This window comes from Halichoerus grypus, chromosome 15, assembly GCF_964656455.1.
Source record: "Halichoerus grypus chromosome 15, mHalGry1.hap1.1, whole genome shotgun sequence".
In the NCBI taxonomy this organism is placed as follows: Eukaryota; Metazoa; Chordata; class Mammalia; order Carnivora; family Phocidae; genus Halichoerus; species Halichoerus grypus.
The window spans coordinates 29,245,761-29,259,545 of record NC_135726.1 but is presented as its reverse complement, the minus strand read 5'-3'; the positions used below and the strand labels follow the sequence as shown (position 1 = coordinate 29,259,545).

Genomic DNA, 13,785 nt, shown 5'->3' with positions numbered 1-13,785 from the left:
TAATTTTTGGTATTTTTCCTACAGATGATCTCAATGCCACCCACCAACACTGTGTTTTGGCTGGTTTACCACCTCGGTTTAGTTCCACCCACCGAGTGGCAGAGGTAAGTGTTAATAAAAATGTGATTCCAACTTAATTGGATGTGACAGCAGTGGTTGAATGAGCAATTTTGCATAGAGTTTTGGAAGAGTATTTGATAGGAAAATTGCTTCCATCGAACTTGACGTTAGCCTTTATTTACTTGCTTTATTAGCTTTGAGTTGTGTGGGATACAGTTTTAAAAAGTGTGTTCACAGCATGGGATTAGTATATTTTGCTTCTTTGGGATTCTGTTTCTTGGAGAAGGTAAAATGCTATTGGCAGGTGTTGCTAGCTAGAGATTGTCTAAGGGGTTCTTATCTGTCAAGGTCAAGGACAGGAGATGGCCAGAAGGAAGTGGGGAGGGGGCGCCTGGGTGGCTCAGTCGTTAACTGTCTGCCTTTGGCTCAGGTCATGATCCCAGGGTCCTGGGATCGAGCCCTGCATCGGGCTCCCTGCTCAGCGGGAAGCCTGCTTCTCCTTCTCCCACTCCCCCTGCTTGTGTTTCCTCTCTCGCTCTGTCTGTCTCTGTCAAATAAATAAAATCTTTAAAAAAAAAAAAAAGGAAGTGGGGAGGGTTTGTGTGCTTGTGCATGTGTTAGCTGTGACCAGGCTCCGGTGGTTGAGAATTTACATTTCCCTTAACTTTTGGGTCAGGCTTCTGGGCATGTGAATGTAAATTAAGGAGAGAGTTACAGTGGTGCCCAGTAATTTCTGAGCTCCCCAGTTGAGTTCATAACCCAGACTTTAGTGCTAAATTCTGCCACCACTTGCGGTGGCTGATGGTCAGCTGATTAGACCAGTTCAGAATGGAAACTTAGGAGGTGGGAAAAACTCCTAGTAGTCACCCTGCAGTACTCTGTGATCAGTTAAGGAAGGTTCCAGAGAGCAGGGGAATAATCATGAGAAGGCCTACAAGTTGACTTCATATCCAAGCTTGTTATCTGTGCTTTGTTTTGTAGATTGACTTTCCATCGTGCCACAGGGGGACCAGGGTGGGAAGTTGGGCAGAAGGGATACAACAAAGTGGCAGGGGAACACAAGCACAGGTTCTTCTCAGTCCCGAGACTGAGTCTGTAAAGCAGTGGCATGTCGTATGGTAATTAAGTGGCTTTTCTCGTGGACTGGTCATGTTGCTGTGGGTCAGAGAGGGCCTGAGTATCTATTAAATCAAGATGCCATCCAGCCCATGAAACATGCCTTCGTCCCTTTCTCCTCATGTCCCTTGCCCCCTCTCTTCCATTCGCTCATCCAAATATTTGAGTGCCTGTCACATGTCCAGTGGCAAGATGGGCTTGAGAGAGCCATCAACATCATCCCCAGGACATCTGTGGCCACTCCCTTTGTTGAACTTCCATTTTAGTTGGGGAGACAGATCACAAACAAATAAACACACGGATAATTATCTGAGAGACCTGAAAGTAAGTTCTGTTAGGCAGTCGGGAAGGAAGGACTGACTGAGTAGAGGGAGGAATAGAAGGAGGAATGTGTGTATGGACAAACGAATGAACTCTTTATTGGATGCTTTTGCTGTGCCAGGCTCTTGGCTGACTCTCAAGCCTGGGTGATTTGGGGATGACATTGCCATTAATAGAAACAGCAGTTGAAGACATTGGGGGAAGACAGTAGTTCATTCAGTTTTGAACAGGCTGAGTTGGAGCTGACCAGTGGAGCGGTCTGGCAGATAAAGGCAAACAAGGGACTAAAGCTCTCCTCCTCCCCGTCCTGCAGTAGGACATGCCTACACAGAAGCCGCCCAAAGAGGCCCTCCAGAGTACAGTTTGAACAGTACCCCTGTGCCCTGATTTCCTTTTTTTCCAGGTGGACCAATTTTATGAGGATAGCGGTGCTTTCAGAATATCCTGAGGTTCAGCATTTTCTGCTTTAATCACAGCTGTATTTGTGTCCTCTAAGTTTTAGGCAACATTGTGAGCATTAATTAACTTTTAAATAAAGAAGCGGGTTTGTGTAGTGATGCTCTTGGGAGAAACACATTATCTCAAATCTATGTCTTTTATAGTCTCTGTACTTGAGTTCAAGCTACTAATTAGATACCTCCACTGTGAATGATGTAACAATCTTGCTTTCTATATTATAGATCAGGGTCAGCAAACTGTGGCCCATGGGCTAGCCAGCTGTTTTAATAAAAAAATTTTAATTGAAACACAGCCACACTCATTTGATTCCATATAGTTTATGGCTGCTTTGGAGTTACAAAGGCAAAGCTGCAGAGTCGCAAAAGACCTTAAGGCCTGCAAGCCTAAAATACTTACTATCTGGCCTTTTAAGAAGAAGTTAGCTGACTTTGTTTTATGTGATCTTATGTATACAGGCTTTAATAATCACCTTAAAGTAAAAAGTAATTTTTGAAACATCACCATTTTAAGGTAACTTTTTATTTCTATGGAAAGTCAAAAATGATAATGTTCAGTGTTGGTAAAGTTATGGTGAAACAGGTATATTCATATACTTCTGGAAGTTTTTCTAATTGGTATACTTTTTGGAAAGCTATATGGGGATGTGTATAAAGTACCATAAAAATATCTTTGATCTGATAACACTGTTTTTGGGAGTCAAACTTAGGAAACACTTCAAAGAAAGATAACACACACACATATAAAAATGTTTAGAGTGACTAAGAGTAGTGAAGAGCTGGACAGAACTTTAGTGCCTCTGTAGTACATGACTAGTTAATTAAATTAGTATCACCTCAGTGAGCGACCATTGAAAATACTTATTTTGAGTACTTAACGTACAGAGAAAAACAGAATAGACACTGAATGTACACATCAGTGTGTACACAGTGTGATCACAGCCGTGTGGGAAAACAAAGAATCATGTGCAATAAAAATAATTAAAATAAGGTGACAGGATTATTATTTTATCTTACTTAAAAATTTTTATTTCATGTCGTATTGTTGTCAGTAATAAAAGAGGGAAAAGATTTTTTTTTCCTAACATGAAAGTCACATTATTATTTCCCTCAAGAGAAGAGATGGAAAAAATCCATGCAGTGTTGTAGCCCTCACTTATTTTATAAATGTCCTCTCCTTCATACAGAATTAACGTGGCATGTCTTATCTGTGCCACACAAAATGATTTGCTGTTTTCTGTCCATTCAAAATATGTCAGAAACAGATTGTCTTAAGGAAGTGATGTTCTGAATTTCATTTTAGTTAATCAGAGAAGAAATCTATTTAGTTTTTCGGTTACATGTGACTAGATTATGTCTGACAGCTCTCGACTTATTGGATTTTTTTCTTCTGGTTGGAAAAGAAGAAATCTGTTTTTTTAATTTAAATTTTATGAACTTTATATATAATTATATTGTGAATAGGTAGTTACTCAAATGATTCAAAATTCAGAAAGTACCCAAGAATAAATAGTTTAAAGTCTCTTCCTCCTAAAGCCAACCAGTTCCTCCTCCCCAGGGGCAACTAGTGTTATCAGCTTCTTGTTATCCTTTCTGTGATACTTAATACATATATAAGCAAATATGTGTTTAATTAAAAACATTTTTTATACAAATAGTAGCCTACTCTACATACCATTCTGTACTTTTGTTTTAGTAAGCCTTGGTGATAACTTATCAATATGTAATTCATACTTTGGAGTAGGCAGTGGTTTTTTTAGATATGACACCAAAAGCACAAACAACCAAAGAAAAAGTAGGTAAATTGGACTTCACCAAAATGAAAAACTGTTATGCTTCAGGGGCACCTGGGTGGTGCATTGGGTTGAATGTCCAACTCTTGGTTTCGGCTCAGGTCATGATCTCAGGGTCATGAGATTGAGCCCCATGTCGGGCTCTGCACTCAGCATGGAGTCTGCTGGAGATTCTCTCTCTCTCTCTCCCCCCATGCTCTCTCTCCTCTCTCTACAATAAATAGGGGCACCTGGGTGGCACAGTCAGTTAAGCATCTGACTCTTGGTTTCAGCTCAGGTTGCAATCTCAGGGTCGTGAGATCAAGCCCCACCTTGGGCTCCATGCTCAGCCCTGAATCTGCTTAAGACTCTCTCTGTCCCTCCCCACTGTTCTCTGTCTTTCTCTCTCTCAAATAAATAAATCAATCTTTAAAAAACAAACAAACATACAAATAAATAAATCTTAAAAAAAAAAAAAACCGGGGCGCCTGGGTGGCTCAGTTGGTTAAGCGTCTGCCTTCGGCTCAGGTCATGATCCCAGGGTCCTGGGATCGAGCCCCGCGTCGGGCTCCCTGCCCAGCGGGAAGCCTGCTTCTCCCTCTCCCACTCTCCCTGCTTGTGTTCCCTCTCTCGCTGTGTCTCTCTCTTTCAATAAATAAACAAAATCTTAAAAAAAAAAAAAAGAATTAAAAAAAAAACCCAACCCTATTATGCTTCAAAAGGTTCCATCAAGAAAGTGGAAAGAGAACTTACAGAATGCGAGAACGTATTTTCCCATCATTTATGTCACAGGGTACTTGTGTCTAGAGTATATAAATAACTCTTACAACCCAATAATTAAAAAGATAAATAATCCAATTTTTTTAAATGACAAAAGATCTGAAGAGACATGTCTGCAAAGAAGATGTACAAGTGGCCAATAAACACACGAAAAGATGTTGAACATCATTAGTCATCAGGGAAATGCAAAGCAAAGCCATATTGAGTTATCACTTCACACCCACTAGAATGGCTACAGTCAGAATCACAGTGACAAGTATTGGTGAAGATGTGCAGAAATTAGAACCCTCCTGCACTGCTGGAGGGAATATAAAATGGTTCAGCCACTTTGGGGGACGGGCTGACCTTTCCTCAGAATTTTAAATACAGTTACCTCAGGAGCCAGCAATTCCATACCAGAGAGAGATGAAAACTCGTACGTGAATGTTCTTAGCAGCTTGACTCATAATAGGCAAAAAGTGGGAGCAATCCAGATAATGAATGGAAAAGCGAAAGCGGTATTTTCATACAATCAAATATTATTTGGCAGTAAAAGGGAAGGAGTTACTGACACGTGCTACAACATGGAGAACCTTGAACTGTCATGCTCAGGGGAAGAAGCCAGTCACAAAAGATCACCTATCGTATGATTTTATTTTTAGGAGCGGTCCCGCATAGTCAGACCTGTGGTCACAGGAAATAGACTGGTGGTTGTCTGGAGCTGGGCAGGTTGGCAGGAAGGGGGCAGCAGGTGACTGCTAAGGGATGCCATTTGTTTTGGGGAGGTGACCAAAATGTTCTAAAGTTAACTGTGGTGACGGTGGCATAACTCTGTGAATATACTATAAACTAATGAATTGTATGTTTTCACGGTGTGACTTTTATGACATGTGAATTATGTCTCAATAAAGTTGTTACCCGTCCCTGCCAAAAAACAAAACAAACAAAAAAAAACTGGCCTTATTATAGGTTCTGTACAACAGATAAAACTCTGAACACCCAGGAAAAAAAGTTCCCTCACCCCTCCCCCTCTTTTTTTTTTTGCCTGCCAGTATGGCTTCACTGTAGTTTATTTCACAAATCCCCTATTGATGGGAAATTTAGGTTATTTCCAGTCTTTTCAATAAATGGCATTGTGATTAGTAACCTCTTACATAGGTCACTCAATACTTGGGAAAGTAAAGGTGTGAGTAGAGCATGTTTATAGATAGACCGTCATTTTAAAAGAGGTTGCAGGAGTGGCTCCGGGACAAAAGTGAGTGGTGATTCAGCTTTGCTTTCTGTTCTTTTCTTTGTAGCAAATTGGAGCTGCCTGCTCTTGTGCTCCCAGCACTCTGAGATCTTCATATACACATTAGTCAGGCTTCGGTATTTGGCACTGTAACTTTGTTTTTCCCAGGCTTATCCGTGACACATTGCGTAACATGGCAGTAACCATAGAAAGAATTTTTGTACCAGGGCATTAGCCTTCAAGGTTATTTCTAAGGGATCTGTTTAAATTATATATGTCGAAAGAGAAATACTTTAGGGATACATTTTCCTCATTGGGTCGAACAGGTATTTATAGCTTGCTTTTTATCATTCTAGGAAATCATGTTGTCATCAAAACCAATGGATGCACACTCCATCTGCATCCTTTTCTTTTCTGACATACATCATTCAAAGGAGGAGTTGTCCATTTGACCTCTGTTTTGCTCCCACAGACAAAGAGAAGGATGAACTAGTTATCTGTGCCCTTGCCAATACCAAGGTACTAAGTTATGCCTTTGAACATGCCTTGAGGGCATGAGCCACATATTCTCCATTATTTGAAGAACGTATTCCGCCAAGGACTGCAGCTGCTTGGTTTTTGCAGAAAAGGAAAATGAGTTCTTTGCCCTGTGTTTATAACTTCAATGTTCTCTTTTCTTTTTCCCACCATTACTATTCCCTTTTGTGGGCTGTTGATTCGATCAGTCTGGTTACCTTTCTTTCCCATTGTTAGATTCAGGGTACTTATAACAAAGTCAGTATTTTTGACTTCTTGGTTGATTAGTTATTCATCCAAAAACTACTTACTAAGTTTCTTTTACATTTAGGACTTGGTTCTAGATACTGCAGTATCTGTAGAAAAAATTTATGTAATAAAATGGTGTGTGTGTATGTATATACGTGTTATATATATACATATATGTATGTACATGGTTTTAGCCTCAGAGAGCCTACGGTTTAGTGATATAAGGCCCACATCATAAAAGAAAATCAACAAGGAGAGTGGCCCAAGTGAGGCTAAGCACAGAGCCCAGGGAGCCGGCCACTATAGTAATTCTTAAGTTGAATGTGGGCTGAGCTGTGGGGGCAACAGGTGAATGTATGGAAAAGGGACAAATGTGAACATCCCCAGGAAGCATTGTATGGTAAACTTGGATTTTGCTTACAGTCTTGATTGCTGGTTCTGTCTCTGCAGTGCTCGACCGGAACCTTGGATTATATCTTAGAGCGCTGCCAGCTGGCTCTGCAGAATGTCCGTAATGAGGTGGACAATGGTGATGTTTCTTTGAAATCCTTTGAGCCTGCAGTTCTGAAACAAGGAGAAGAAATCCACAACGAGGTGAGACTTTTCAAGAACTGGGAAGCTACTTGCGAGCTAACAAGTTGATCTGCCATAATTTCATATGGGTATGAGCCCTGAAATTCCTCAGTGAGAGGCAAAGAACAGTTTAATTACCTACAACGACAGCAGTAGCCAGAGTATCCGCATTTTTGTGCCAGTTCTGTAAGCCTCTCTCTGCAGGACAATGCAAAGTGGGCCCATAATGTGGGTGCATGCAGGGCTTGTGTTATAGGAGAGGAACTTGAGCCAAGGGAAGCTGAATCTTTTATAATAGGTAGTGAGCATGCCTGACCTTTGCTCCAAACCAGACACCGTCTTTATCCTCCAAGGCTGTTAGCATCCCTGCCCTTTGTTCTGGAGGAGAAACTATATCTTCCAAGGTTGTTTACGCTACCAAACATTCTTGCAGTAGGAGGCTGAGGTGGAGGGAAGTCAGTGCCTTGCTCACAAGACATGCAGAAGCATGAGACTCATGAAGAGTAGTCTTCCCGCAAAGACCAGTGGGATCATGGGTGGGCCCTAAGAGCAAGTGTCAGTGCCTTGCTTGTTATTTACAAAATGAGGTGCAGTTCTGCAGTCAGACCAGCAGGAGCCCACCATCCAGGGTTTCACAAACTTTGCTGCTCTCAGTAACACCCTTTCTGCTGTTCCTGTATCTTTGGACCATCCATGTTGTGGTCTATTTAAGACTTCTAAAAATTCCGCTCACTTGTTTAAAAAGATTTATTTATTTATTATTTTAGAGGCGAGAAAGAGCGGGGAGAGGGAGAGAGAGAGAATCCCAAGTGGACTCCCCGCTGAGCACAGAGCCCAACTTGGGGATCGATCCCATGACCCTGAGATCATGACCTGAGCCAAAACCAAGAGTCAGATGCTGAACTGACTGAACCACCCAGGCGCCCCGTAACTCAGCTCATTTTTTAGGTAAATACATTTCTTTGAAAAGGAGGCTTTGCATTACCACTGTAAATAGAAGCCAGCATCCCAGGCAAAAGAAAAAGGAACCAGGGAAATATCGCCATTGAAAACAGAGCAGTGTTACCACCTTCCAGCAGGTGCTTTTGCTGGGAGGAGGCTCTGAGCCTCAAGTCTCCGTTATCCGTGGGAGAAGGGAGATTTGCATACAACTTCGTGCATTTTCTAACAGACATTGAATGTTATACTTCAAATGGGGTGAATTTTGTCATGGGTAAATTATACCTCAAAACAAAAAACATTAAAAGGAAAAACGGAGATTCCCAAGGGCTAGAGAACTGTTGAAGGTTATCACCAACCTGCGACTTTCTCTTTGCTAGAATTGGAAGGATTGATGGAGAATTTGGAATATAAAAATGTTCTCTTTCATCCTTTCAACAAGTAATGACTGACCTTGTGTCTGGTATCTTCTGTGTGCTTTAAGATATATTGGTAAGTAAAACAGTCGTTCTAGTGTAGGGAGATGACAAGTAATAAACTTAGTGCATCTGTTCATCTGGTAGTATGTTAGATTGAGAGAGCTAGAAAACATTCCCACTGAGAAGATGTGCCGCGGGCAGGGGCTTAAAGGACATGAGGAGTGAGCCATGTAGATATCTGGGGAACAGCATTTGGGCAGAGGGAGAAGCCACCGCAAAATCTGTGATGTGGGAGAATGCCTGGTGTTTCCAGACTAGGTAAGGGACAGTCTACCATTGTGACTTGAATGGCAGGAGTGGGGCTGTGAGTTAGAGGACATGAGGTCACAGAGGTGGTATTAGGGGACTGAAAGGCAGCAGATCGTATCAGTCCTTGGAGGTCCCTATAAGGACAACCACTTTTCCCGTTTACTCAGAGGGAAATGGGGAGCCACTGAGGGGTTTGGAGCAGAGGAGAAACAGTGTCTGCTTCCACAATATCATATAATGTCTTTAAAGAGATATTTAGGATCTTATGAACTGCTCCACACTTTGTGAAACATTGCCATAATCTCTAGAACCAAAGGCAAAGGAATTCTTCCTTATGAGCAACACTTCTGATGCTCATAAGCTGCACTCAGGACTGACTTTCTTCCCTTCATTGTGCCTGATAAGTGTCCCATTTTTTCTCCTCTCTGTCCTTGCTAGAGACATTGTTGATAGCTGGAACTTCAAGAGACATAAGCGTTTATGGGCCTGGTGACCTCACTGAAATTAGACTTGGGAGCAAAGTTATGTCTTTCTCCATATTTGTAGTAAAGAAATTCTAATCTGGAAATGTAAGTCTTTTCCTTCTCTACAAACCTTGCAATGTTAGGAGTCAGGCTAGCAGAATGGGTGTTCCCTTTAACACTTACCGGGGCTATTTTTGCCCCCTGTCCTTCTGGTCTTCTTCTCTGATTGACTGAGATGTTTTGTTATCATCAGCCGGTGGGGGCGGTCTGTAGCAATCACCCTGTTTATCTAACAGAATATTGTCATCTGAACCCATTAGTCTCAGAAAGTGACTGGCTGCTTTTGTCATTGTATACGTTAGCAAAGTGGGATAGAGCTATATCAGAAGCCTCAGCCCCTTGAGACTGGTCGAGGGTTGAAGGGAGAGAGAGATCTTGCATCTGAATAGCGTGCGTGCTCATCTTTCTTGTCCATCCCCCCAGTCTTTGATTCTTCAAGGCCATCCCCTTCAAGAATGAATTCCATATGTCAAGGCATATCGGCAGATACTATTCGGCCATGCACGCTGGCCTGGGATGGAGCCCTGGTATGCTGCCTTTCCACTGGGTCCCGTTGTTAAGCAATAGCACACATGTCCGTAATAGTTCCCTCGGGTTCTTTATTGTTTGCTTTCCTCTTTCTTAAAAGCCATGTGCCTCCGCTGCACCAGTTATAGGACGAAGCCCTTGGTTTTATGTGCTGCAGGCTTTCAAGCTATGTGCGTGTAGAAGTGGCTGTTTTCCTTAGATGCCTCCTAACTAAGCGATTTGGGAACTTTGGGGAGTAGAACTGAAGACCTTAAGCTATTTTTTCCTAATTTGAGATGCTTAGCAAAGATTTTTTTTTTGTCCAGTCGGAAGCAGAATCTTGCTGCATGTTTTTAAATATTGTTTTCCTTCTTAAAAATAGTTTGGGTCTGGTCAAACCTGCATCTTCTTTAAAGTTACTTCGAAAGGGGCTTTGAAGTGTGGCTTTTTATACACTGGACATTAGCATCTCTCCCTGGTCTCACATCTTTCTCAATGAGATAATTTATTTCAGTTACTACAGTGAGACATTAACCCCAGTGGGCCTGCTCACGCATCTCATGAGGAAACTGCGTGAGCTGAGCTGGGGCCAAACCAAGAGCCCACTAACTTGGCAGAAGAAAAGTAGGTGACAGTTGCTTTACCTGTAAGAGAATGGAGATGATTTACAATACATGGTGATGCAGTAGCTCATAAATATGATTTTGAACTTTACTGTTGAATGCCTAAGGTTACAGGTAGGCAGGTTTCTTCCCCTTCAGACTTTTCTTAGACATCTTTTAGAAGAAAAATGTTTCTTGACAGATCTTTTAGATTGTTCCAGGTACTGGTTAGTTATGAGGGTTTGAAGAGATGGTTTTCCGAGTCAGTTACGAAGCTGACACTGTTGTGGACATATTTTCATATTTCTCTGATCATTCAGACGGCCCTTCAAGAACCTGCAAGGCCTCTAGGTTGTCAGTAGGCTTTGGGTAAATTCCTGGGGGCATTGCTTACCTTTGTGTTGCATTGGCCCAAAAGATTGTATCATAGTGAATTTCCTTTAAGGGCATGTCCAAAATCTGGGAGTTTGGTTCATAAGCATCATGAAGTCCGAGAGAACCTCAAGAGAGTTCCTGTGTGTTGTCTCCCTGAGGCTCACATCTTCGGGGATCTGCGTCACTCGTGGCGTGTCCTTGGCCTCAAGTCGGCCGCAGCCCTCCTGATGGCTTGTCTTTTATTTCTGCTCTGATAGTTATGAGCTTCCCGGGGGCACCATACCCTGGAGAAGGGATGGAGACCCTACTCCTAGCATGCTTAGAACTTTATTGGTCAGTTGCTGTGGTTGGCCTTTGATTTATTTATTTATTACTTATTTTGTTTTTTATTTTTTAGCCCTGAAGAAATTCAAGCTTCCCTTGTATTCTGAGTCCTGACCCTTCAGCTTTTATGCAGCATCCACCCAGCAACTTTTCCTTTCTGATCCTCACAGTTTAGGGAGGAAAAAAAAATTAAAATAGCTTTTTTTGCTTGTTTGTTCGTTTCTTGTTGGTTTTTTGTGTTTTTTTTTTTTTTGGTTAACTCAAACTCTGAATCAAGGGGCTGGAAATCTTTTTTGCTTCCTTAATTACTTTTACGAAAGCAGCCAACAGCTTCTCTTTGGCAGTGGGGGAAGTGGTGAGGGTGACATTTGCTTAAAATCCTGTCCTGTTTTTTACCCATGACACTGAGACGAAAAAGTCAGGTTCTGGAGTTGAATAAAATGCATGCCAGTGGATTTGATGCCCAGAAAGATTGTCATCTCCTGGGCAGTACTTCAGCTCATGAATAAACCTCTGCTGGGAGGAAGTCCTCAGTGGTGAACTTCACTGACTGGCCCAGTGGGAGGGGGGTGGGCGCTAATTGACATGGATGTTAAAACTTTTCCTGCTAAGAAAATTTTATCAGATTGTGAGATCCTTGGGGACAACAAGTTCTAGGCCTCATGGCCTCGTTCAGTTTGCTTTCTTCGCATCTAGCAAGTGCCCGGCATATGGTAGGCTGTTCATTATTAACCTGCTAAGCCTCACCACAAACCTATGTGGTCGTTAGGTAATGATCCTTATTTACAGGTGACCTCGCCATTTGGTGGTGGAGCCCTTGTTCTTACTCGCAGCACCGTCTGCTTCAAATGATAGCTGGGCACCTGAGGGAGAGGAGGTCGCGCCTTATTACAGCGGACAGGGTCTTTCTTTGCTTTCTTGTCTGAGGGCGGAGTCTCCAGGTATGCCCCTCTCCTGCCTTCTGAGTTTTAAGTTCCTGAAATCTAGACCCTGATAGGTGAATGAATTAATTACATAGGATAATCGATTTTCTTTCCAGGGATACCACAGTGTCCTCAACAATGGAAATAACCGGCCTCAAGATAGGAAAACCTTTTAAAATCTCTTCAGCTGTCCCTGACGTAGGGCGTGATGCCATGCTGATAGGCTGTTCCTGTGGCGTGAACACATTTCATGCAAAATCTCTTAAAAATAAGTCGTCTTGTAATAAATAACGTTGTTAAACCTGTATCTTCAGAGTTGAACTACACTTGTATTCGCTCTCCTTCAAAGCAGTCGAGTTTACAACTGTCTCTTAATACCACAGATAAGGTTCAGCAACTATTGTCTTAATATTGTCTACATTCCTTTTTTTTTCTTTTTTTTTTTTTTGTTTAAACAGCTTTAACTGAAATCAGTTCTGCATATCAAACAAACATTTGGTTAATGTAAACTAAAACCCTTTCATATGACTGGGTGTTCTCAGGTTAGTTATTTGAGCCATTTTCACCATTGTTAAATCTTCACAAGTTGCTTTTGTTTGCCTCATGAAAGTTCAATATGGATAAACACAAAAATTCTTTGTGGTAACAGGTAAAGATTGTAATAGTTTGTATAGGGAACACGATTACCTGAGCAAAGTCAGACGACCCAACATTAAGCTGTGAAAGCTCTGCACTTCTTTAGAGGGCAGAGGTAAAAAGAGTTTGGGGGATGAATAGACTTGTACTTTGACAATAAAATTTGATTCTTTTCAAGTTGAAGAGGAGTTTTCGAATATATGGAAAGTGGATAGAAAATAGTTTCTTACCCTTCCAAAACTTTACTCAGCCTCTCATCTACATATATTGGGATTGTTTCAGGTGCAAGGGACAGAAAACTCAGCCTGAATTGGCTTAAGTAGAAAAAGGCTTCAGGAACAGCTTGATCAAGGGCCAGGTGGTATCACCGCCTGGTTTTTATCTTTTTATCTTGCAGTTGCTTCCTACTTTGTTGTCTCCATTTTCCCCATTTGTGGTGAAATGGTTGTAGAATGCTCTTCCTGAATCTTCTCAGTCTTCAGACTTACTGTGATTGAACATACGGTGATTACCCCCATACCTGATTCTGTGACTAGAGAAATGTGGTGGGCTGATTGGCTGACACTTGGGTGGCACACTCCACCCCTGGTATTGGGGCTGGAGCTCTCCCCAGACCACATGGACTGGGGAGGGGGGTCAGTTACCAAATGAATAGCGGGGTTTTGCTAGAATAGAAGGAGGAATGCTAAGGCGGCATATAATAACCATAATAATAACCATAGTAGGTTCATAGGAAGGAAAAGCAATTATTAATGTCTTTGCTGCTCTTTCTACCTATTATCATGTGCCCTGAGTTGAAAAGTAACAATTTGAATGGCTGTAACTTTAATACACACCCCCACAATTAACTTTGTATTATTTCGTTATAAGGGCTCGGATTCTCACCAGCTCCTCTTGGCCCATAGTAAATTCTTTATTGGTTTTAAATTTAAGAAACCTGAAATTGATATCTCTTAATATGTGTCTGTGTTTTGCTCTAAGTACTAGTCTTTAATAAAGATGTTTAATAAAAACTGATTTTGATCATAGCTTCCCTACAGAGTGCAGACTGCTGTATACTTTAGGATCTCAGTATTTGTGTTTTGTTTTGCTTATTTTTTGGAAAATTTATTTTTATTAATTAATTTTTTTTTCAGGATTTGTTGATGAACATATAGTTTCCTCACGTCTGACTA

At 41.6% G+C, this 13,785-nt stretch overlaps 1 protein-coding gene across 2 annotated transcripts in view; it reads left to right on the top strand.

The window, feature by feature from the left end:
• The window catches only part of FTO (FTO alpha-ketoglutarate dependent dioxygenase), a 368,954-nt gene that overhangs the window by 156,708 nt on the left and 198,461 nt on the right, over nucleotides 1–13,785 (top strand). For both annotated transcript variants that reach the window (XM_036081687.2, XM_036081686.2), the window contains exons 5-6: nucleotides 25–104; nucleotides 6,930–7,073. In XM_036081687.2, the coding sequence (XP_035937580.2) occupies nucleotides 25–104; nucleotides 6,930–7,073 (224 nt within the window). The remainder of the gene's footprint in view (nucleotides 1–24; nucleotides 105–6,929; nucleotides 7,074–13,785) is intronic.